We start from the raw sequence: 26,577 nt of genomic DNA on the forward strand, positions 1-26,577 counted from the left end.
TGTCATGAACATACCTTTGACTAGTTTTAACTGAGGAACAAATCTGGCAGCCAGAGGATATCATGTTGGATGGAGTATACAGAAACAGGTGTCTTCAAAGCAGAGAGAAACTAAAAGGCAGCAGGCACAGACAGGTGTAGAAGTATGCATGCAGATGGAATGTGGCGATTGTGAAATGTGCAAGCCACACAAAACTCTCTCTGTCTGCACTCATCTCCGAGTGGAACCTTATCTGAAAACCGAGATTTGGGGGTACAAGGCACCAGCTGACTCCAGCTCGCTGCATGTTTTAACTCAAACGACTTGACTCCTCGAGCCTTCCTATAATTCACAAGTCTACAGGAAACCATAAGTCTCAGTGTCTTTGGTTAAGCAAACAGCAGATCAAACACTGAGAACTGTTTTTTGCGGTTAGTAGGAAAGTCTGCATCTGGACTCACACAATTCTTACTAACAATGCAGCTCATCATTTTTTTAAATTTTTTTTATTTTAAATCGAGCATCTGTATACCACTGGAGTGTTTCCTTTCTTTTGAACAATATCTCAAAGCAGTGTGTCAGTCCTGGTCTGATGTGATGTGGTATTCTGCTGGATAGTTTCCCTTTAAACATTTTGTAACACTCGTTCCTCTGCAAAACAAGTAACACGAGAACATCTTCTTTGCTACATATTTGCTCTTCATTTTTGTCTCTGGTGTGCTGTTCTGTGGAGTTGCTATTAGTGTGTCATGACTGGCATGACTCATATGGATAGCTTGACTAGAGGACTACAGGGTATTACCAGCTAGTTAGTATAGGTTTAAGGCTTTTATAACTCTTTCAGGTGACTGGGAAAAGCTTTTCTGTTCATAGCTGGTTTATTAAAGCAAATCGGTAGCTTGGACAGATTCTGACTGCTCGCTCAGGGAGCATTAGTAGCATGCCATTTTTTCCCTCTTGACTGTGGCTCTCAGAGGTCACTGCCTTTAGGTCTTTGCTCACTCAGTGAGAAGCTGCCTTGTCCAATTGGTTTGCTGTAACACAAGGTCACCATGCCATATTTCTGACCACTTCAGTGATCTCCTAGTCTACTGCCACCCTGCCCCTCCCATTGAACTCCAAGTGTCAGGAATAGCTGTGAGAGCAAGTGATGAGTGCAGAGAGCACATAGGATAGGATTCCACACATGCATCCAACAGCCTGGTCACAACATACTTATCGAAATATATCAAAAGAAACAAATGTATTCACTTATATTTTCGATAATTTCAGCTGTGGTGACTGTAATGACTGCTGTCTGACATTTTAACTTCAAATGTCTTGTTTTGTCTGACCAACAGTCTGAATTCTATTTTTTAAGAAAGTCAAAAAGAAAATAGTCTAAAAGGAAAAAGAATATCAATATTATCCAGATTATCAGCTGGATGTTCCATATTGGTCCTGTTGAATAACTTGTGCAAATAAGATAACTAGCTGATGACATCACTATGTCTTTAGCTGCTGTGTCACAAATTAAAAAAAAAATAAAATGGATAATGGACACAATGAAGAATAAATAAAACTGCACTGGTATCGGCCAAATGAAATGGTTGCTGTCTTACTATGATTTCCTTACATGCAACAAATGCAGAGCCACACGGTGTCACCGATGTGACTTAAAGAATGCTTGTTAATATTACTGTACAACTAAATCTGAGTTGGCTCTGTGACGCGAAGTGTGAGAGGAAAATGCTTCTTGAAAAGGGGACACGGTGGAATGCTTTCCTGCCTTGTGATGGACGACACAGTGTAGTGTGGGAATATGTAGCATTGAATTAATGTTGCGATTGGTGACAAATTGCATGCATAGTTGTATATATATCAATGTAGAAGTTACTCAGTATTACAATGATTAATCTAAAACTGGTAATGTCACTGATGCTGGAAATGAGCCACTTGAGTAATTGCTGTATATATGCACCATTTGCTGTCAACAAACATTGATCCATGATTTTATCTTATGTAGTCTAATCACATAATGGAGAATTAATAGGCTGCTCTGTGAATATGCAGATTTTAACTTGTATCAGAAATGTCAAACCTGTGATGGCCCTACTTTCACACTGTTGGTTGGGACTGTTATTTCACGAAATAAATGTCTATTTTGAATTTAAATTCGAATTGTGTCCCATGAATTGCCAGAAAACCTTCGCGCGTGTGCTCAGCCTGATGAGCTTTTTGATAGTCAAAAGCAGGATAGATGGGACTGAGCATGGGAAGTACTTGGAACATTGAGTTGGGTTTCGTTTTATGAGTAAAAAGAACTGTAGTAGACCAAAATATGCTCCCTCTTGACTCAAAGCCAAGAGATGAGATATGGAAAATTTACTCAGTGTGTCAAACTATTGGCTCAAATTGTAGCTGCCCATGGCACACACACCATCGTTATTCTGATGGTCAAACAAGCAGCCAAAAAGGATGGTAGGACTCTTCCGCAAAGAGTGCGCTCATGCATTCACCTAGTGAGAATGAGGCCCTCTACAAGATACAGAATGACACAATAATTACTAATGCAAATTAATTAATGCGCTATTTATAAAAGTTACACAAAATGCTCTCAAATAATGTGTTAATTTTTTCTTCTAAAATATCACTGTGGCAGAGTAGACACAAGTTTTCCTTTAGAGTGGAGTCATTGACTTTGTAAATGGTAAATGTCAGTGTTATGATAACATAATATATTCTATGTGAATATACAGCATACGAAGTTTTAGCATTGAAGTGCAATTTGATTTGCATGGAAAAATAACCTGAGCTTTTATTGGGAATTATGAGAGTTTCAGGATGACAGACACGGTGCATCCCCATGTTGTTGTGGTTACTCATTGTTACACATACCACAGTCATGCATATATGCCACAGTCTCTGAGGAGAGTGAGACACTGTTGTCTAAGCCTGACATTACTCTAAGCAGTATGCATGATTTCATGTCTACAATGTTATTTTTCACTGTGGTCATCAGAATAACTTTGTTTTAAGTAATGATTTTTGTTTACATTTTTTTCTGGTCTACATGGGAAAATTATGTGGTAAATATGTGAATCTGTGGCTCAGTGCATCAGAGATGAACATTTTAAAAGCAGCGGCAGATTCAAATTTGCCAACCTGATGGGGTCATTAAGATGTGATGGGGCTTGATTATTCAAGGCCTTGTTTGTGAGGAGAAGGATTTTAAATTTAAATCTGGATTTAACAGGTAGCCAATGAAAAGAAGCCAATATAAGAAAAATGTGCTCTCTCTTTCTAGTCCTGGTCAGTACTGTTGCTTCAGATTCTCAAATCAAATCAAATCACTTTTATTGTCACATCACATGTGCAGTAGGGCTGCCACAAACGATTATTTTGATAGTCGACTAGTCACCGATTATTTTTGCGATTAGTCGACTAATCAGATCATGCATCCATTGGACGTAAAACGTACAGCTTATTGCACCAGCAGCATCTGCTCTTATATAACTATCATTAGCTTACAGCTATAAGTGTTTACGGTATGTGCTAACTAAAAATAAAGACAAGATGATAGTTTATTAAATTTTAATGAAATTTGCAGATTCTTTCGGTGAAGTTTAATAAACTCCTTGCTATCTAAAATATAACAGGACACTGGAGTATATTCTCGAGCGTCTCACACTTCTGATAACCAGTTGTTTATTCAGCTGTGTAAAAACTATAACTTTAATCTCAGCCAAACCGATTTACTCAGGAACAAATAAAATATTAAAAAAGCCAAACAATAACATTTTTAAGTTATCTAAGTGACTTATATATATTTAACCTGAGTAGCGACAGACGGCAGTGGGTTTGAAAACGATTTGGGTGAGCCTTGCCCCGGCTAACTATCGAGCTAGTGGGTAACAGACGTCTCCGAAAACGTCGGAGCGCTTTTGAAAATATGTGGTGTCTTGATAAACTGAGCAGATATTTGAGGTTTACACAGCTACATTCTCGCATGAAAATATGTTAAACGTTTATTTTGTGACCCAGAAAGAATAATAAGAGTAATATTAAAACTAACTAGCTGCCGCCATTGTTGGAAACTGAGCTGGGCTGCGCTATGAATTCTGGGACACAGCTTCTTCTTCTTCTTCGGGGTTAATGGCAGCTGGCATCCTTGTACATGCAGTGCTGCCATCTTCTGTGTCAGGCCGTTATTACACTCTTAAATCCTACTGCTTACCGGTATTCCTGCGTCTTTTGTGATCTTACAAAGCTTCAAATGACGCGTCGACTATTAAATCAGTCGTCGACGATTTTGATAGTCGACGTAATCGTGACTAGTCGACTAATCGTGGCAGCCCTAATGTGCAGGTACATTGGTACAGCACATGTGAGTGAAATTCTTGTGTGCGAGCTTCACAAGCAACAGAGTTGTGCAAAATACAATAATGTAAACAAGCAAAATACAAGAATGGCTACATCTGAAACTAATAAATATATGTACAATATATAATAGTATATGCATTTCTGGATGTGTATACTAAATATTTTTCTACGTGTGTGTGTGTGTGTGTGTGTGTGTGTGTGTGTGTGTGTGTGTGTACACATATTTTACAATTTAAATAGAGTAAACAATAAATAAAATGTATAAAATAAAATATACAGAGTTGAGACATGTGCAAAACAGTGGCATTACTGTACAGTATGGAGTGCATAATGTTAAAGTTCCAGTAGTGAAGCTGAGGTGTCTATGAAGTGTTCAGCAGTCTGATGGCCTGATGGAAAAAGCTGTCTCTCAGTCTGCTGGTACGGGACCGGATGCTGCAGAACCTCCTTCCTGATGGAAGCAGTCTGAACAGTTTATGGCTGGGGTGACTGGAGTCCTTGATTATCCTCCCCGCTTTCCTCAGGCACCGCTTCCTGTAGATGTCTTGGAGGGAGGGAAGCTCACCTCCAATTATCCGTTCAGAGCACCGCACTACTCGCTGGAGAGCTTTGCAGTTGTAGGCGGTGCTGTTGCCATACCAGGTGGTGATGCATCCAGTGAGGATGCTCTCAATGGCACAGTGATAGAAGGTCCTGAGGATGCGGGGGCTCATGCCGAATCTTTTCAGTCTCCTGAGAAAGAAGAGGCGCTGCTGCGCCTTCTTCACTGTTTTGTTTGTGTGTACTGACCACGTAAGATCCTCAGCCAGGTGTACACCAAGGAACCGGAAGCTGCTCACTCTCTCCACAGCAGCGCCGTTGATGGTGATGGGGGTGTGTACTTCTCTGCACCTCCGGAAGTCCACTATCAACTCCTTTGTCTTTGCGACGTTGAGGGTGAGATGGTTGTCTTGACACCAGTGGGTCAGGGCGCTGACCTCCTCCCTGTAAGCTGTCTCATCACTGTTGGTGATAAGACCCACCACTGTAGTGTCGGGTTTTGGATTGACTGAAGGTTTTTTAGGACATTCTGATAATAATAAAAAAAAATAAAAATTACAGTAGTCCAGCCTAGAAGTAATAAACTAGTTTTTTAGCATCACTCTGAGATGGGATGTTTTTGTAATTTTAGAGATATTGTGCAAATGGAAGAAAGCAGTCATACATAGTTCTGTAATATGTGCATTGAAGGACATATCATGGTCAAGAATGACTCGGTTTTATCAGAATTTAGAAGCGGTCTCTGCTGCAACTTCTCTGCCTGTTCTGGTCTCCTCTGTGCCTTTCTCTTTTTTTTTTTTTTTTTTTTTTTTTTTTTTTTTTCTTTTGTGAAAAGGCTTTAGCTGAACTGATAACTAAGGGTGTTATAGGCTGGCCTCCCTACTTCCCATTATGAATCCTATTGATCATATTTGGGGCAGTGTTGCATTTTAACCCTTTAAGACCTACCATAGAACCAAGTCCGCCAGAGCTTATATTATATTTTTACATGCTGTGGAGCCATTTTTGGGAGCATTTCAAGTTGCTATACATCAATACAACCATTATAGCCCAAACTTTAATAATATGTCTGCATTAGGTGCATAGTAATTACATAAATTGCAAAAAAGTGCAATAAACTACAAAAAAATTGAAAATTGAAAATGAAAATAAATATTATAATGCAAATTTGCAAAATAACAGCATATGCATCAAAATAAACTATTTCCAGCAGTGCAATATGAGTCCTAAGCATCCCAGAAACGACACAGAAAGTCATAAACTCAAACATAACTTTTTAAAACACAAGTATAGGCTCATAAGGCCCCGATCGTAAAAAAACTACATTTCCGCAAAATGACGTCACTTCCGGTTTCGGGCAGGTCATGCGGTCATGTGATAGTTCGCGCTGATGGACGTAGGAAGTGTTACAAACAGCTGATCGGATCGGCGAAGCGTGTTTCTGGAATATCATGTTTTTGTTGCTGCAAGTGATTTTTATGCAGTTTTTGCAAAGCTATATGTGGAAGGAAACTGTGACCTAGGACAAGCTGATGGCATAAGATGTAAGTACAACTCCTCCGGTTTCATATGCAAAAAAAATTATTGCGCTAGCTTACGTGGTTGCAGAGCTACCGGGATTTAAAAATAGTTACGCAAAATGGAGCGTGCCCGCTCCGATCGGCTGTAAAGGGTTAATGCCCCTTAGCATAATTAGTCACTAGGTCAACCTGCTTTGCAACAAAGCTGGTGGAATCCCAGATATTTTTCATTGAATGCTGTTTGTCAATCCCCCATCAATCAACACAGGCAGTTGGGTTGGAGCTGCCGGAGAGTGTCTCCTGTGAGATTGTTGGGTGGTCAGAGATGGGAGAGTTTCAGATGTGACTTGGCCTTTGATCAACAGTGACACACTGATGCCTGAACACGCCTGCCCTTAATAAACAATTCTTTCATGAGATCATTCAAAAAACATCCGGGCTTGAGCCATGGATGACCCCCCCCGAGGATTTCAGAGACAAATGGTGGGGGGTTGGTCATTAAATGCCATTTTGAAATATTCTGTCAGTTAACAGTTTGATGGATGACCCTGCTGCAAATATTTCATCAGGTCGTTATAAATTAAATGCATACAGATCTGTGTCAGAGGCAGCCCTGTTAGTGTGGCTGTGGTGGATCAGTATTTTTTGATAGCTTGTGGTTAACACCAACACTAGGGCTGGGCCATATCATACTGTTCACGGTAATACCGGTATAACGTTGGGCAACAATAAGACAATGAAATATCGCAATAGAATATGGGTAAAACGCGCCTTTGTTTTCATATGCACATGGTGGAAAAAGCATGGCGGCGACGGAGAATGAGAAGGGCGAAAGCGGATCGTTGAATGAAACGGATGAACCAGAATTTGTTTGTAAAAATGCTGCAACTTCAGTGGTGTGGAACTGGTTTAGCTTTCGTCCGTCAGATACACACCAAAGCACTATTTTTGGTAGAGCATGCTTAAAATCAATCCTTTGATTTTTCTGAAAATCGTCAGCACCCCTTATAATCCCGTGTGCCTTATGTATGAATTCTGGTTGTGTTTACTGACCTCAAAACGATTTTATGTCGTACACGGCGCTCGAAAATCTGTCAAATGTTTTAGTACGACTTTGCTAAGCTACGAACCCGCACCGCTTGATGGATTGTCGGAGCATTACAGCTATCGTAGGCAGGCGCCTCGCAGAGTGATACGTACTGTGCTTCAACATAATATTACCGTATTGTGTGTGTATAACCTCTTTAAGTTTCGTGGACATTATACATGGTCATGCTGAGGATATGTCGGCCAATTTCCACTGGAAATGCCTTTTGGTTAAACTGTCAGCAAGGAATTTGCATTTTCACTGTTAAATTTTTATATAACTTTAATGCACATAAAAAAAAAAAAAAAAAACCCAAAAAAACCAGCTGCTTGTTTAAGTGAAAATACATTTATTTATTTATTTTTCTTTAGCACTAATAAAGTTGTGGAGTTGTAAAGTATTTTGTCTAGTGTCAATTATATCGTCAGTTATATTGTTTTTGCAATTTTTCAAATGTATATCGTGATAAATATTTTTGGTCATATCGCCCTGCTCTAACCAATACAACACTTTAATTATTAAAAAAAAAGTAATTTAAAAAAAGTTAATAGTTTGTCAAGGTAGCTGTCTCTGCTAATCATAGTATAAACCCATCCAGTACTGTGCCTGGACTTCCCTCCTATGAAACAATGTTATTGACAAACAATGACATTGTCTCGATGCATCATACGGTGCTCAAAAACCTGTGTGTGTGCTTTTTACCATTGAAGGTGCCTTTCCAGATCTGCCAGTTTTATAGACACAAATAGACTGTTAATAACAAGAAGCATCAATGTGTTCCCAAACCATTTAAAATTTTTCATTGGTCTTATGACAGAGCAGTTTTTTCCACATTGCCTCGGTCCATTTTAAATGAGTTTCGGCCTCAAGAATACTTTGGCGATTCTGGATCATATGGCTTCTTCTTTCCATGACAGTGCTTCAAATTGTGGATGGCATGGCAAACTGTGGTTAGACAGAGTGATTTCCTGAGCTGTTGCAGTGATTATCATCACAGAATCATTTCTGTTATTAACGCTGTGGGCCTTCGTGCCCAAAGATCATGGACATTCAATACTGATTTTTCTGCATTATCCCTCCAGGATTTTATCCAGATTTTCAGACTTTTTGTCTTTTATTCCCCTCGGGGGTGGAGCACAATGTTCTGAGGACTCTGACCAATGGTCACATTTATCTAAACCCTGTGCCACACCGGTCACAGCTCAGTTTCTCACTGTGAGGCATATTGAGATAAGAAAATTATAAGAATTTTGAATTGGTGACTAATGACTAGTTTGCCGATCTGTTAGTTTGACCTTTGCCCGGTCTGGCTGAGTGTGAAATGTAACCGAAATGCTGTGTATAGCATTTTTAAGAAATTCTCTCTGGACCTGTTCCTGAAGGAACTTGTTGGGTATGTCATTGACTGCCAAAATATAAAATGAACTCATTTATAGTAGAGAGGGATGCATAAAATGTGTAGTCTAACCGCTACAGCTAAATAAGCACATTTTAATATTCCTTTCAGGGACATTAAACGTTGAAATGCCACAGGACTTCCTGTCACTGTCTGCCATGCTCCAGTGCAGTATTGTGTAACAGTTATAACTGCTGCCGACTCACCGCCTAAGAATTATAATGGTAGATTCACACCCACTTATGGCTTTCTCGGGATTTTCAAAACACCTCCTCTGGAATGCTCCTGTTCTAGAATGGGGGTGGCTGTAGCTCAGGTGGTAGAGCGGTCACCTACTCACAGGAAGGTTGGTGGTTTGATTCCAGGCTCCTCCAGTCTACATGCCAAATATCCTTGGGCAAAATACTAACCCCATGTTGCCCTCCAATGCATCCATTGGAGTGAGAATGCGAGTGAATGCTAGATAGAAGCACTAAAAACCTTAGATCAAGTGCTTGTGTGAATGGTTATGATTGGGTGAATGCGCAAGTTGTATAAAGCGCTTTGAGTGCTCAGTGAGAGTAGAAAAGCGCTATTTTAGAATCAGTCCATTTACCAATTCTAACTCAGATATGTACTTTCCCCCTTAAAGCCAAGAATATTTCAGGTTTGATAGTGGTGGTGTGACAAATGGAGGAGAATACCACATGGTCTTGAATCCCCACTGTCACCTTAGTGGCAACCCCCCCCCCCCCCCCCCCCACACACACACACACACACATTAATTCACACCACCCTGTAAATAGGAGGTGGAGGAGTGGAATTTGGACTGGACTTGTTTAGAGGTTAGTGTTTTCATTATGGCGGTTAATAAGGCAGCCCTGCACTGGTGCAGCCTGTAAAGGCTGTTTAGTTTTTACATTAGACGGTTGTATGTTCTCAAAATAAGGGATAAGTGTGACACTGGATTAATGTGTGAGGGTGTTGTCATGAGTTGAAATTGTTTTTCTGTGTCCTGTTCATGCAGATGATGAGGTTGACCTACAACAGAGCACAAAAGGAGGTGAGGAAGGCAGCTCTGGTGGAGGAACGCCTCCAGCTAAACGTAAAGGCAAGTTTTCCAAAATGGGAAATATCTTCAAGCCCTGGAAATGGAGGAAGAAGAAGCCAAGTGACAAGTTCACAGAAACATCCATAGGTATGGTTACTACAGGATTTTGTCGCGTTTGCATGTTGTGTAAATCATTACACAGTGCTTAATGTATGTGTTTTTACTTTTTGTTTTAGTTTTGGAGAGGAAGATTTCAGTTAGGAAAAGCCGCCAAGAGTTAATAGCAAAAGGCGTTCTAAAGGACGACCCAGAGAACGGTAGGTAGACCTGTAATACGCATTCTGTGGCTGAACTGGATCCAACTTTAAGGACACTCGTTTCACTGTTTTGACAGAGAGTAATGAAGTGAACCACTCCAAAGCTCCACCAGTTAAAAATGGTCACCCTGTGCCAATGGATGTGGACAGATTCTCAGAAGCGGGGGTGCGAGTGTCTCGAGGGGAGTCGGACATTAAGGTGAATTCCAGGCTACCCCAACTAGATGAACGTCGTAACCGAGTGCCGTCTGACGCTTCTCGAAGTAACCGGGCACCGCTGGATGTGGACACTCATGCACGGCTCGCTGTTGATGTAGACAAACGAAGCCGTCTGCCATCAGATATTGATAAGAAAGGAGGAACTCTACCTCGAGGGTCTCAACAAGATGATAGATACCGTAGAGATGAGAGAAGAGACGGCAGAGATGAAAAGAAGGACAGGGAAGAAAGGGATAGGCGAGAGGAAAGAGAAAGGGATGGTGGAGTTGACCGGAGAGAAGAGAGAGACTACAGAGAAAGGCGAGAATGGAGGGATGAAAGGACAGATAGAGACAGAGAACGGCGGGACCGGGACGAGCGTGAGAGGCGGGACCGCGACGAGGACAAGAGGCGGGACCGCGACGAGGACAAGAGGCGGGACCGCGACGAGGACAAGAGGCGGGACCGCGACGAGGACAAGAGGCGGGACCGCGACGAGGACAAGAGGCGGGACCGGGAGGACCTTGAAAGGAGGGATCGGGATGAGAGGGAGCGTCGAGTCCGCGAAGAGAAGGACAGGAAAGACAGAGATGAAAGAGAACGACGAGAGCGGGATGAGAGGGACAAGAGGGATAGGGACGACAGGGAAAGGAGAGACAGGGATGAAAGAGAACGCCGCGAGCGGGAGGACAGAGAAAATAGGAAGCGTGATGAAAGAGAAAAAAGGGATGACAGAGACAGGAGAGAAGAGAGGGATCGGCGTCCCGAGAGAGACTGGCGAGAGAACAAAGATGACAGGGACAGAGAAAACCACGAGAGGAAAGATGCTCGAGTAGAGAGGGAGGACAAACGGGATAACTGGGCCAAAAGAAATGAGAGAGAGAGGCCAGGACCCCAGCGGTCTGTGGACAACTTTCAGCCTATCATCAGGCCTGCCTCTGAGATTGACTTGAGGCCTCCTCTCCAGAAGAGCTCCTCAGAGGAAAGCAAGAAAGTTCGCCCTGCGTCAGAGTCTGACCGAAGGAGCACCCTGCCCAGATACGTAGCCCCTGCAGAGTTCAGAGAACGATCAGGTGAGGTCTCTCTCTCAGAAGCCTTTAGTGATACCCAAGTTGTTTGATCTGCTTTTTGATAACTCACTGAAGGAAACTTGAAAAAGTGCATTTTGGACAAACTGAAAGTTCGTCTATATCACCGTTTGGTTTAGGTGGCTGGCCAGAACATCTTACAGTAAACGGATGGTTTCCTTTTAACTTACTTTTTGATACCAGTCTCATCTTTCAGCTTCCTTTTGTGTCAAAATATATTTCTTACATACTCACCAAATGTTAATTTGACCTTCTACTTGCTCAAGGAATGAAAACCACAATTCAACACAAAATATACTAAGGTGTGGTTTGCAGGTTTAATTTCAACCTTTTGTCATGTTATGAGCAACATGGCCATCTTTGATAATTGCGATTTCATGAAAATGTGACTGCACTGATGGGCTTGAGCTTTCTGTGTCAAGTAAAGAGCAGTCACTCTGGACATGAACCAGCACACAGTGATCTGATCATGAAAGGTTTACCCACAATGCACCTTTTGAAGTTGTCTGCAGTGAATTATCAAAAATACATCCTGAAATTGTGCAGTTTTGCAGTACAGGTGCTCAGCTTTCTGATGAAGTCTTGCCTGCCTTTTTTTTTTTTTTTAAGTTATTGTACAAAAGACAGCTGATTCACGTTGTAGGAACTGATTTTTTTTTAATTAATTTTTTTTAAATTGAATAACTCCTGTAGGCCTGTGAGTGAGTAGTTGTTAGGAGCCAGTAGTGTGTGTAGCACATGTCTGGATTTCACAAGCTGCAAGTTTCCCATATTGTGTAAGAACAATGATTTTGCCTTATTTCATCTTAAACAACTTTTGCTTCTGCATCAGTGTAGTGGCACTTCCAGAGCCACTGTATCTGCATTTCATGTAGGGAAAAGGAGTTACTTACTAAGCTTGTAGTGACTTAAATGTTTCAAGTGGACTACTACCAAGGCAGTTTATTATAATCTAAGCATTTTTGTCTGCAAGTTAAATTATCTGTTGGTTGATATTTTGTTATCGACCAACAGATACGATGGCAATTCAAATTTGCTGTCGTATCTGTTGTTTACCTGTTTAGTTGATGAAACCAATTTGAATCTGCGATGTAATTTCTTGTGTCTGTGCCTGTTTTCTTAATCAGTGGATGCTTAGCTATGATGAAACCGCTGCTAATCAGTGTCCTGATGGTGTTGCAAAGGCATTTTTAGTAAATGACTAAACCCTTATTTTGATGGGCTAATGAAGATGAACCGGTAAATGCTGAGCTTAGATACATGAATCTAGGTGAACACGAAAAGCGGGAAAACAAATCATTAAGACCCCTCCGTGCATCTTTGATCCTCCTCCTTGTCTGCTGTGTGTGATTTTTACATCATGTGATTCACGTTGCCTCTCATCCTCTAATAATTGCAGAACCTTGATCCGAGTTGCCCTCCCTCTGGTTAAGCTCTATTATTTTATAAGCCTGACTCGGGCATCAGCTTCTCCTTCAGCGTTCCCTTTCATGTTTCCTGTTTATGCAGCAGCATTTTGTGTTTATGCAGCACCTTATTGTGACCTTGTCTTTAATGTGTGTGTGCGCGTGTGTGTCTACCCCCTCTGTAGAGTCTGCTGGTGTCCGCTTCACCCCTGACACTCCTCCAACACAGGACTCACAGCAATTGCCTCTCCCACCCAAACAAGCTTTGCTCCCCCCCAAGTTCCTCGCTAGTCCTATCTATGAGTCCACCAGGAGTCCGACCCCCTCCTCGTCTTCATCCTCTTCGTCTTCGTCTTCCTCCTCCTCTGCTGCTGTATCTATAGCCAAACCCCCAAGGACGGTGTCCCTAATTATAGATGACGCTTCCCGACCTTCCCTCATTGCTGCTTCCTCAACTGACTCTGACACACCGCCCCCCGTTCCTCCCCATGCCAAACAACCTCCTGTCCCCCCACCAAAACCCACCAACCGCAACAGCAACCCTGCACTGCTTGGTGAGTTTGTTGCCTGCTTCTGCTGTTTTACATTGTTTGTTTTTACAGGATTCATCAAACGAAATCCCAAAATGGCCTTTTTAGGAGCAAGTACAAAGACGACAGAGGGAAGATGTTTTGGTTTTTAGAAAAAGAGGCTATTAAATGACATTTCAATGCTGGGTTTAAAGTGTCGCTGACTGTAGTAGTGGTACTTCTGGTGGAAAAATAGAATAATGGAAAAATTTTCTAATAGAAAAGCAGGTGCATGGTGGACATTGTTCCTTAGGTCACAGGTCAAACTCTGGAGATCAGTGAGTGTTTCAGAGTTTTTCCCCCGTTGTTTATGGGAAAGGTATGTTATACATGACCAGATAAGTCTTTCTACAGACTTCAGCAAATACATGGTGCTGGACACTTTTAGCTACTTGGAATAGACAGGGCCCAAGTCTGGGGTTTTTTTTGCTGTTAGAAAGGATATGTTTGCAAAGTCTTTGTTTAATTCATCATATTTACATGGAACATTAGGTAAATACTATTTACCATAGTAAAGGCTCTGCCTTCATAGAACCGATCTGTCATTAAAGTCATTATTACAACTGTAGTTCACGTTAAAATAGATGCTGTGAAAAAGGCCTTGTTCAGTGACTTGTATATGAATAACAGCGTGATTATGACTTCGTTTCATATTTAGATCTTGCAGGTTTGACTATTAGCGAATTCAAAGACATTGTGATTCTATCTGAAAGAACTGAATAGAATAATCCTTTAATTGTCCCACAAGGAGAAATTTGGTTGTAACAGCAGCAGAATAAAAGCACATATATAAACAGAACAGAAACATACACAACGTTTACAGGAGAAAATATTTACATCATGGAAAATAGTTACAATAACAGAGTACTGTACAGTTATTAAGATTAAAGTATAGGTGTTTTTTTAATATATGTATAAACTGAGAAAAGTAATGTGCAAGTAAAAATAGTCCATATAAGTAGATAGAAGTGCTTTTTTTCCCCCTTGTCCTTCTTTCTTTCTGTTTTGGTCCTTACAGAAAAGGTTAGCTAAGCACTTAGCCAGGCCAGCCTAGAACCAAACATCTTGCTGCAACAGAGCTACAAATAAGGAAAACTGTCTCATAGTAATCACATGCTCATCCAAACACTGACTGTTGTTTGTCAAGGTCATTCTTGTTACCAGCTTGACTTTGACATTCAGGATCACACAAACACAAAACAATGCCTGATCAGTGATCTGCATACAGTCATGAACAGACATGTTAGTTAACTTCCTTTACATCTTTAGTTGTTGTTCTGAGCTGCTTGTCTGAGGTCACAGATCAGCTTTGTGCTTCATCCCACTTATAAGAAAATGACCACAGAACTAAGTTGTCTCCATTTATAGACATTTTCAATGGACTGAATGTAGACTGATGACTTCAACCTTTTCCAGCTAATTTCTCTCTTTGGTGAGGCATGCTCTAACCCAAACCTCCATGTTTGCTAAACCCTTACTACAGTCAGCTTTTGTTATTGGCCAAAGGGCTCACATAGTTCAGAATCAGAAAGACTTCATTTGTCCCCAAGGGGCAATTAAGATAGTTCATGTAGTGATATATGCAATTAAAAATAAATTGTGACTTAGATACAGGTGTTTCAGACCTCATTAAAAGTATTAAAAGCTCACAGTAGTAGAATTGCTCTTTAGTGGATTTGAAGTTGTAAATGTGCTGCTTTTACTTCACCATTTGAACATGATGTAATCCTGATATACAGAATATCCGTACTTGTCCACGGATGTCACTGATGTGTGTGCTTTCCAGTATGTCACCAGTTGTGAAGTTTCGGTGTTTCCGCCACTCTCAGTCGAGGAGACACGCACGAGCTTGCTCCTCTTATGCAGCATTAGTAGTAAGGCAGATTTATGGAAAAAAAAAAAAAAGGATTGGCTTTTAGTATTTATCTCTTTGTCCCAGCATGCCACAGCTGCTCCTGTTTACAGCACTGTATCTGAAACCTGCTGATTCTCTGTGGCAGTGACACATTCCACTGCCTTTTGTCAAGCGTTGCACGTTACTGCAGTATATGATTGTGATAAAGAAAAGGTCTCATCTTCTGTTTTCAGTTTTCATTTCTGTTCCCTCTGTGATGCTTTGTTCCTACTTTTTAAGGCTGTGTTATATTAAAAACTATGCTGTGTGATGTGTAAATCATTTAATGACCAGTATTGTGCATTTGAGACTGATATTTACATTTAGGGTTTTAATTTAGACCTGCAATAAAAAGGCTGATGATGATGATGATGATGATGATAATAATAATAATAATAATAATAATAATAATAATAATAATATTGAGTCCAGCTGATATGTATATGTGATTGTAGCTGCTGCTGATGGGCCAGCCAAAATGAGAAGAAACATAATTTCCCTGTGATTTAATTCCCTGAACTGTCAAGAATGTTTACCACACCACACTTTAGTGGGTTTTTTTTTTTTTTTTTTAAATGCAATGAGGAAAGTGCTTATCTTTTGCTCTGAGATATTTTTCCACAGAAGTTGTTTACTGTGTAATGATGGATGTACACTCTGCTTCTGGCAAAGTAAAGCCAAGAAACCATTATCTGAACCCCCTCCCTCTCATATTCATCTCCCAACTTGGAATGTAAACCCAGCCCTATCCCTGACATCTCCACTCATTTTTGCCAGCTTCCACGTTGAACAGGGGCTCTAAGGTCAGACAGCCTTGTTACTGGACCAGCTGGAGACGCCAGAGTGAGCTCGGCCTCTACTTTTCTCTACCCTTGTACCTGCGTCACAGGGCTGGCCAGTGCTGCTCAGGTACCCAGAGGGGCGCCACAATCCCGGTCTGTTGTAGTAAAGCCTGGAGAGGTGGAATAGAGCCACAAACTTCATACAACAGGGAATACCTCACCTTCATTTAACCCCAGACCTCCATCGCATGTGTTTTGTGGTTGTAGCTGTTTTTTAGCTCAGCTAATGTATGGCAAAAAAGCTCTGCATGGAAATGTGGTGGGCATTTAATTCTCAAAATGCTCCAAGCGTGCTCATCACACTGGAATGTTCATTAAAAGCCTGCTGATACAGCTAATACCTGTGTTACCCTCCACTGACTCAGCAGCCAGCTCTGAATTAACAGGAACATCTCTCCCTCACTAAAAATGACAGATTTGCTTTTTGTTCATTTTTGTTAATAAAACTAACCATACTCATTTACAGATTGAATGTGCGTCTAAACCTGCTCATGATAGGTTGTATATGTTGTCATCATGCTTTATAACAGGTACTGACTTGTTGTTGATTCTCTTTTTAACAGCAGAGCTTTCACAGGCTGGCTCTGGTGTAGGTGTTGTCCCGGTACCAACCAAACGCTCTCCGCCAACCCCACCAAAGAGGACAACCCCTGTCATCAAGCACCTTTCTGTGGATCCTTCTCCTCCCAGTCAGACCCCAGAGTCTGCCACCCGTGAGCCCTCCCCTGCCCCTGTTCTGGTGCCCCCTGCTGTCCTGAAAGGAAATACCACAGAGGAGAAGACAAATGGAGCAGTTCCTGAGACCTCCACTGAGCCTCTGCTTTTACCGCCCACCCACATACCTCCATCTCCCCCCAGGGTTCAGTCGCTCCAGCCACCCAGCATCCCCTCCACAGGTCCCATCCCCACGACGCAAATTAACCCGCCGAGCCCAACCACCGAGCCACCCAGCCAGCCTCCACTCCTCCCTCTACATGTTCGCATCTCTAGGGCTCTGGCCAGTCCCGGTGCACCTCAGCCAAACCCAGACGGTTCCCATAGAGCCCACTCACTGCTGTTTGAGGTACCACCAGCGATCCCCACAGAAGTGGGGCTTAACTCACGGCACTCTCTCCCCATCACCATCGAACCACTTAGGCTGTAAGTGCTCCATATGCTTCACATTATGCACTCATTATATAGTGACCAACACTGGGTAGGCACAGGTTTTATTTTTATTTATGTTTGGAATATGCAGATGCATAACAAATCAAGAGGCACATTTGGCTTTATTTTGGAAACGTAGCTTCATGACAGAATAGTTTGATGTGGGTTAATGTGCTTAAACCACATCATAATAATAAAACTGTTCAAAGTTTGAATGAGCTGCTGCAAACATAGTGTGTGGCTAAACTGTTATATCAAAATTAAACGCCTTTGAGTCTTCTATACAAATCGGTACAAACAGATGTTGTTTGATGGAGGCAAACGACCTCTGTTTTATTGCCTCAGCTGCGCACCAGGGATGGGCATTTCAAGCAGAAGTAGTTTTCAAATTCACAGCAAATATTTTATAATAGCACCCCACCCAATTGCTCCCAAATGCAATGTGTGGGTTTGTGACAGGGTGGGCTTATTGCTCTTTAACAGCTGCTGTGTTCCTTCACAGGCCAGAAGACGATGACTTTGACATTGAAGAGGAGATGCGCAAACTTACCCCTAAGCCGTCCAACCAGCCGGAGCTGGAGCCCCGCAGCAGGAGAGGTTTGATTGGAGACCCCAGAGTGTCCGTCATCCCTGAGGGTGGAGGCCCTGGAGACAGCGAGGAGGAGTCGGACTCAGATGGCCCCATCCTGTACAGAGAAGACGAAGAAAGTGATGAAGACGAGGAAGGCCCTCCAAGTAAGTTCCACTTGTAAAGTGACATTTAAAAATCCCACTTATCTTTAAGTACATTAAGATGAATAGAAAATAGTTTTCACCTCAGCTCACAGCCAAATTAGTGTCTCTCATTTCAGGAAATTGTTTTCAATAAAAGTAAAGGATGTGATATGTAATACTTAAAATATCAGTGTAATGGGAAATACTTCCTAAAGCACTGACATCTTAAAGCTGTCAGGTTTATGGTTTCAATGTTCCTCAAGCATAATAACTGAAAACATTCAAAGTAGAGCTGGGCGATATGAGATTTTTTCATATCACGATATGTTTTTTTCATTTCAGGCGATAACGATATCTATCACGATATAAGCCAAATAACTATATTTGTAAGATTTAAATGTGCCGTTGCTCACAAGTAAAATGTGAAATAATCAGCAGCTTGTTTTTATTTAAATATTTATTTCCCATAATAAGTTCAACAGGGTAGATGTACTTAAGGAACATGAGACTTTTTCAGATAAATAAAGACAAATATTGCAAACTACACAAAAGGCAGCCGCTAAAGCGTTTAAGTTTCAAAATAGAACAAACGAAACAGACTAAATTGTCAATTCCACTTAGAAACAAAATATTAATTCTAAAAATAAATCTTAGTTTGTTTTACAGAAGAACAGACAAAACTGACTAACTTTGTCAATATCAAATAAACTGAGAACTAAAAGGAAATTCTCAATCTCTCCTTGTTGTATAGCTTAGCTTTTCAAACAGTTTTAACAGTTACTTTAGTCTGACAAAAGCCGAATGACGAATTAGCGCTTCCAGTCAGAGACTGAGGCTACGTCCACACGTACACGGGTATTTTTGAAAACGGAGATTTTCCGTTTCCGTTTTAAAAAATAATCCCGTCCACACGTAAAGGGAGAAATGAAGGAAAACGCTGCTATGAACATGCCAAAGCAGCAGGTGGCGCTAGATTCCTAACTGTGCAGAAATGTTGGCCAATCAGAAGTCTAGAAGCCTCGGTGGGAAAAAGTAAACAAAGCTGGGGCATAGAAGCAGAGCCGAGTCGTATGTGTGGAGGGACAGTAACTGTGTGTATATGTAAGCATTTAAACACTGCAGAGAGTAGAATTAACAGTAACAGTATTGTAGAAATTCATTTCACCGAAACAATAACGTTGCGCACAGTGTGACGCATGCACCAGTTTATTGTATTTCCAGACTTGCTTTCAGCACAATTTACAGTGCACGCTACTCTGTTTTTTGTCAGACTTGAAATAGCCGAAATACCTTCACACTACGGAGCTTCTATGGCTCTTCCGTTTGACAATCTCTCCGGCATTGGAACCATCATCTGTTTTCTCTTCGGTCACGCTCGGTTGATTTTTCTAGTCGGCACACTCATTTCCTCCATTACGCGCTGGCTGCTTCCCAAACAAACACACGTGCGGCTTGGCACTTGTGCTGTACGTAACAAGTCACGCGACGTGACGCTGCGGCTGTGATTGGTTCGGCTCTGCGCTACTTAATTTGGATTGGCTGACCTTTTTTTTTTTTTTTTTTTTTTTAAGAGGACAAGAGCGGCGAGGTCTATCGCGATAGCTTAATTTCTCTATCGAGTAAAAGTTATATCGCGATACATATCGTTATCGTTCTATCGCCCAGCTCTAATTCAAAGTGATGGAAGACTGTGGGTCTCCTAATTTACATAAGACTGTCAATAACCGATCTGCCAGTTTCTTTCCTCGTGATGCTCTGTTCTTTGGGAAAAAATTGTCTCACTTTGTAGATTTTTCTGGACACCACCTGCCAGAGGCCTAAAGGGCAGTTCATTATTTTTACTTTCTACGGGCAACAACAATTCTAAAGACATCAAGACTTTGAAAAATCATAAGAAGAAAGTGTACATGAAGCAAAGTCTCTGTCTTTTTTTCCTTTAACATTCTCTTCTGAATGCTTTGCTTTGCACACAGTTTATTCTAGTGGTCTTCAAGGACTTTTTACATACACGGAGCTGTGATTGGCTGCTTTGCTTTCACTCTAACTCACCACACCAGCACAGTTTCCTGCTTTAAAAATAATGATGATCTCATTAAGGTCAAACCAGCTATTAAATGTGGTTAGATGTTTCCTTGAATTCTGAATAAATTTTCCACGGCTTCTCCATCTATCCACTGTGTTAACCACACACGGTTACCATCCAGTTATTTTTTTTTTCCTCTTAAAAAAAAAAAAAAAGCTACAACTATAACCAGAATTCCCGCATTCTTACTCATTAGTCCATATTTCTAGTTGTCAGATGTCCTGAGGTGTCTCTGCTGCTTTTGCTTTTCCTCTAAAGACAGCTTCAACCTTGACTGTATTTGAGGAAACATGAAGAAGTTACTGGATTTTTCTTCATGTCTTACCAATAACAGATGGACCAATAACAGTTTTCTTCACTGATTCAGATTCCTCAGATTTCTTTTCTTTCTTTTTTGTCGATTCAGATTTTCTTTCTAAGAACTTTGACTGACAGAATGTGTAAAAAAAAAAAAAAAAAAAAAAAAAAAAAATATATATATATATATATATATATATATATATATATATATATATATATATATATATATATATATATATATATATATATATATATATATATATATATATATATATATATATATATATATATATATATATATATATATATAAATATATATATATATATATAAATATATATATATATATATATATATATATATATATATATATATATATATATATAAATATATATATATATATATATAAATATATATATATAGATATAGATATAGATATAGACAGACAATAAAAAATATGATTAATTGTAAAAACTGAAAAAATCATCTGTTGCTTGCTGAAGATTTCCAGCATGTTCATAAATTCACCAGGTAATTGGAAATGAATCCTTTTATCTTTTTGGGGAAACTGGTCTCCATAATTTTCCTTGAAACTGCTTTGATCCTTTTGCTTCTCACACTGAGGATACTGGCTCTGAGCTCTTACTAACTATAGCTTTAAGCACTTGGTCTTTATTAGCTTCTTTGAAATGTCCATGTTCAGCTGTGTAAAGATGATGCAGGTGTAGGCATGTTGTTGGATGTATAAACATGCCTCTTGTGTGTAACAGGTGGGCTGGCGAGTCGAGTGAAGAGGAAGGACACGCTGGCGCTGAAACTGGAGCGACAAGAGCGAGAGAAGGAGACTCAGGATAACAATGATGGCATGAGCTGGAACAATAAGGAGCAGTGGGAGGAACTGAGGAACAAGATCGGGACCACACTGACACGGTAAAGTTTTTTTTTTTAGGCACCGAGAGTAAAGTTAAGACAGTTTTGGGGAAAAAATGGGGCCTGAATAGTTTTATTTTTTAGTTGGCTTCACATTAACATGCAGCAAACTCAAAAAAGTAGAGTGAGATCGATATCTGCAGCACTTCACTTTCTTCTTCAAAACACACCCTCTCTCACTTTCCTGTCTACTCTTCACTATTTATCTAATGAAGCCAAAGAAAAATATGCTCCGTCTGAAATATTGTCTTCCCTCAGGCGGCTGAGTCAGAGACCCACAGCAAAAGAGCTGGAGCAGAGGAACATCCTTCCAGGTGAGCCTCTTCCTCCATTTCTTGCTCTCTCCATCCTTCACGTCTCCATTCAGCTGTGTGTTTACTCGCATCTCATTCGTCTGCGCTGTAATGTTAAGAAGCCCACTTTCTATTTTCTCATCTTTGAAATCAATAGAGAGCATTAGTCATTCACTCATCTGTAAAATGTTTTTCCTTTTTGCCTCAGGCACCACGGGTGTCACTAAACACACAGCAGTCTGGACATTATTGGGTCTGAGAGCACTTAATTACAAGTTTGTGTGTGACTTGAATAAATACACCAGTGCACGTTAGAGAGCCTGAATCAGTTATTTATCCAATGTTCCTTTAGGCTCTTCAACTCGGCACGTCTGCTTGTTGTCCATATTGATGTTGAGTCTAAATTACTCATTGCCTTCCAGACATGGCAGCAAACACGTGCGATTAATGAGTCACAGCCACTACATTTACTATATCAAGTCCATCTGTCTCGTGGTCAGTCACCAGGCAGCTCTGTCAGTGCTGCTGCTCTGCTTTAGTTAAGAGACTGTCGGAGGTATTCAAATTCAGGCCTCACAGCAGACACTGAACTTATTAAGGACCTCGGGTTGCTGCCGCATGTGATGGAAATAAATTAAATTCTGATTTGTATTTATGTTTTTCCCCTCTGTTTACTTCACAAAAATAACATTTTGCGTTCAGTTCAGATGAAAATGTAGATGGAGCATTGCTGTCCTGTCTGTTATCATTCTGTGGTTGATGCCTTCTCCTGTGTAGTTCCTGAATCTCTGGGCTGCAGTACAAATTTGAACAAGCTTACCAAGGGCTGTGTACAAATCCCCACTCTTTGTTTAGAATTTAATACAATCTGTCCTCGTTATCCAGAATCTGTGCGGTGGGAGAGAAATCGCATGCAGTAGTGAAGTAACTGAAACGTGTGCAGTATAGCTGCACAGCACAATTCCAGAAGCTGTACACAGTGTGTTATTCCTTTTAACCATTAACCTGAAATCAAAGTGATGGACTTTCAACTGCTGGTGCTGGAAAACCAATGTTCTGTAACCAGCATACATACTGGTATTTGTTGATTTAAAAAAAAAAAAAATTTCAGATAAACGAAACAAACTGAGATATTTATGAGTCCTTAACTACGATAAGATGATACTGCAGTTTAAAATAATCTGCTCTTATTGTCACAAGTTTACAAGTAAATACTTGTTTCCACTTTGCTCGGATCAGAGGCCTGTACTGTGAAGCAACGTCAGTATTCCTAGGGTATCTTTTTGTTATCTAGATTCACTCTTATGTTGGCGAGCTGCAGCACTCACAGGAGTCCTGTCCTGTGGAAGACGAGCTATAGGATCCGTGAAAGATTGGTCAGATGCTACCATCACCACGGCTTCATGCGAACGTGTAGGGGAAACCCTGGGTTAACCTCTGTGTGACTGCTTGTCCTGATCGCCACTGTTAGCTTAAATGAACCCAGAGAGTGGAACGATGCCCGGAGCCTAGTGAACTCAGTACAGGCCCAAACCTGTGGTGGTTGTTCCCAACAGGGATGTTGTAGAGTGAGTGCCCTCCGATGGACAAACTGCCTCAAGTATTTCAACACTTCTATATTTTTTGCCTGAATTAACAAATATATAACCCAGGTTTCTGAAATAAGAAACCATTGCTTACATGTTAAAACACAAGAACGGAAAGTTCAAAACTATGAGGAGCAGATTATCTGTGGTAGATCACTGATGCAGCATCACTGTGATGCTGAGTGCGATTCCAGGTTTAATACTTCTCAGAATCTGTCAGCAAGTTTGCAAGGATTCATTCTGCCCCGCTGCAGCTCACTTGTCCTCAGATGACTCTACAGAACTGATGCTCCTCAGCGTGCTAAAAACAATGCAGTGCCTTGTGCAGAGCCAGGCAGTGATTAAAGATTCCAGTGAGGGCAGCGTGCCGACAGCAGCTCAGGTGAAATCTATCTGTAGTGTTTCCCTATCTCATGGAATGTGCTCTCCTCCCCACAGCCAAGAATGAAGTGGACCGACGGCTGGAGAGAAGCGAGATCAAGCGGAGGCTCACCAGAAAGGTTAGGATACAATAAAGTGACTTTATCTTTAATGTGAGAGCTTGTTTCTGTTGCTGCTGTTGTTGTGAACAAGAAACTGACAGCAGCCTTGTCCATTCTACCATCAGCTGTCTCAGAGACCCACAGTGGCCGAGCTTCAAGCCAGGAAGATCCTGCGTTTCCATGAGTACGTCGAAAGCACCCACGCTGAGGACTACGATCGCAGAGCAGACAAGCCGTGGACGAAGCTAACACCTGCTGATAAGGTGAGAGACTTCACCTTCTAACGCATCTCTTTATCGTGACAGGCCTCCTGTGGTTTGGAGCTTCTCAGCAGTGGGTAGCTTAAACATTGCAAGTATTTTACCACTCTGAGGATTTGCATTCCAAGCAGATTTGGTAACAAAGAAGGATCCCTGGAATGCAGCACAGGTACTGCATAATGGCTGGGTTTAGACTTACCAGGTGAATTACCGAGCCAAGTGAAGAGTGTTAGGGAGAGAGGGGAAACTGGAATATGGCATGATATCAAATACAGATTGAGTTTGTTCGAAAAGTGTGTGTGTGTGTGTGTGTGTGTGTGTGTTGTTTGTGGAGCATTAAGAGTTGAGGAATCATCAAAATACATGAAGCTTTGATCCGTTGCTGCCTTTCTTCTCCTGTGCTCTACTGTAAACGGATAAAAGCCGTTCCCACTGAAGCGCTCTCTCTTTCATGTCTCCTCCTCTTCTCAGGCTGCTATCCGCAAGGAGCTCAACGAATTCAAGAGTTCAGAGATGGAGGTCCATGAAGAGAGCAGGATCTATACCCGGTCAGGCTCACATATAGCTCTCATTAAACATTCATCCCAGCTGTTTTTCAGCTTTATTCAGCACATCAATTCTTTCTGTACTATTTGCTATTTTTGAGTGTAGCGTCTAGACTGACCTCTTGACTTTTCCTCTCTTTCCTCCAGGTTTCATCGGCCTTAGTTCTCCGTGCCGACCAGTATAGCACTTAAACTGGGGGGAACGAGGCGGTACAAACTGAATATGTGGTCCCCTTTGGTCCATTTTATGTATATATATATATATATATCTTTTTTTAAAATCCATGCCTGCTAACCTGCTGAAGACGGCGTCACTAAATGGAACAAGGACTTAAGGAGCCACACATCTGTTCACCCACAGTGAGGTCTAAGGCAGATCTGACACTGTGGAATTCAGGAAAGGAGGAGTTTGTCGGTGCATCCATGTTGGAGGCGCACGGTGCCAACACTAAAAAGGGCGAGCGCCACGTGCGAACATCCCCGTTGTATTGGGGACTCAGACACTGACCTTGAAGGGGGTAAATCTCTTCCCGATGCCTTCATGAATATATTCTCCCTTTCTTCCAGAACAGAAAGACTGTGCACACAAAGCGGTTCATATTAGCACTGTTGATGGTACCACTAAACTGACTAGTTTAAAAACTGTTTATTTGAGTGTACCCAAAGGTGCCACACAGCACCTGCCTTACTACTGAAATCATCGAAGACCTAAAATAATGAAAGGCTCAGACAAAATGTGAAAGACTTATTTACAACTGAGTCGTCACTTTGTTTGAATCAACAACATATTGATACTTACTGACAGTGACACATAATATCCTAATGTGTGCATTTTACTGTACTTTGCTGATCATGTAGTTGATTCTCATGGGACATATCCCTAGATCATTTTTTAATAAGGCACCTTATGTTCCTTAATCAGGTATATCGAAAACTATAAAGTTTTTGAACCTCTAATTAAACTATGTCTATAACTGAATTATTCACAGCATGAAAATGTACATATTTTTATTTTCCTGGCTGTTTTATGGTACTTTGTATATGCCATAGGTGGCTGCTATTGTATAGATCAATCGTGTAGATTTGATTTACTTTGTATTGTAAACTACTGACATGCAACACTGACATGTTTTAATTCTAAAGTATTTCTCAGATATTATCTCCTAGTAGTAATGGTACTTTTTTTTTTTTTTTTTTTTGATACAGAGACCATTAAACTGTTTTCCAACAACACTGAATAACTGTACAATCCGCTCAGAAAATAAAATGTGATTTGTCATGCAGTCCAGTGAGATTATTTAAGTCTCTTCATGCCTCTGTCTGCTGATGACATGGATGCAAATAAAGCAGAAATGTGTGAATGGGAGGGATATAGCCTTTTAAAATGACCAGATGAGGGCAGTGTTATAAAGATGTGCTATATAAATAAGTCACCACCATCTGAGCCTAAAGACAACAGACAGTTAAGCCATGATTAGAATATTTTCTTCCCTCCATGTAGTGGATCTGTCTTTAGAAAAGTGCAGCTGATGTCTCTTTGACAAAACACAATTATTTGTCTCTCTAACCCGTGATAACACCTGTGATAGCAGTTTGTAGTAAATGGACAGTCACAGTAGCGGCTCTATTCTACAGTAGAAATACTGAGTGATTGTCAGAGTGAACTACCAGTAAAAATCTCGTTTCCAACAAAAACAGCAGTATATCCTACTTAACAGTAAAATGTTTTCATGTACACAGGATACACTGATCAGACATAACATTATGGCAGGTGAAGTGAATTACACTGATTTTCTCTTCATCATGGCACCCGTTAGTGGGTGGGATATATTAGGGAGGAAGTGACGTGCAGGAAACATGAGCGGGCGTAAGGATTTTGGCGAGTTTGACATGGGCCAAGTTGTGTGACATCACAGTTTATTGTGTATGGAGCTGCAGACCTTTCAACACCGAAAGCACCGACATTGGGCATGTTTACATCAGAACTGGACCATGGAGCAATGGAAGAAGGT

At 41.0% G+C, this 26,577-nt stretch overlaps 1 protein-coding gene across 11 annotated transcripts in view; it reads left to right on the forward strand.

Annotated features, from left to right (window-relative positions):
• phactr4a (phosphatase and actin regulator 4a) overlaps positions 1–25,848 on the forward strand; it is a 39,002-nt gene extending 13,154 nt beyond the window's left edge. For 7 of the 11 annotated variants that reach the window (XM_026155839.2, XM_026155837.2, XM_026155841.2 and 4 more), the window contains 13 exons: positions 9,891–10,061; positions 10,151–10,231; positions 10,309–11,502; positions 13,109–13,477; positions 16,164–16,295; positions 16,792–17,368; positions 17,877–18,109; positions 21,240–21,399; positions 21,658–21,713; positions 23,717–23,778; positions 23,886–24,023; positions 24,492–24,568; positions 24,713–25,848. In XM_026155839.2, the coding sequence (XP_026011624.2) occupies positions 9,891–10,061; positions 10,151–10,231; positions 10,309–11,502; positions 13,109–13,477; positions 16,164–16,295; positions 16,792–17,368; positions 17,877–18,109; positions 21,240–21,399; positions 21,658–21,713; positions 23,717–23,778; positions 23,886–24,023; positions 24,492–24,568; positions 24,713–24,728 (3,266 nt within the window). In that variant the 3' untranslated portion in view covers positions 24,729–25,848. The remainder of the gene's footprint in view (positions 1–9,890; positions 10,062–10,150; positions 10,232–10,308; positions 11,503–13,108; positions 13,478–16,163; positions 16,296–16,791; positions 17,369–17,876; positions 18,110–21,239; positions 21,400–21,657; positions 21,714–23,716; positions 23,779–23,885; positions 24,024–24,491; positions 24,569–24,712) is intronic. The other 4 variants (XM_026155835.2, XM_026155843.2, XM_026155844.2 and 1 more) reach the window with 4 other exon arrangements.
• The last annotated feature ends 729 nt before the right edge of the window (positions 25,849–26,577 follow it).

Source organism: Astatotilapia calliptera, chromosome 22 (genome assembly GCF_964374335.1).
Source record: "Astatotilapia calliptera chromosome 22, fAstCal68.1, whole genome shotgun sequence".
Classification (NCBI taxonomy): domain Eukaryota; kingdom Metazoa; phylum Chordata; class Actinopteri; order Cichliformes; family Cichlidae; genus Astatotilapia; species Astatotilapia calliptera.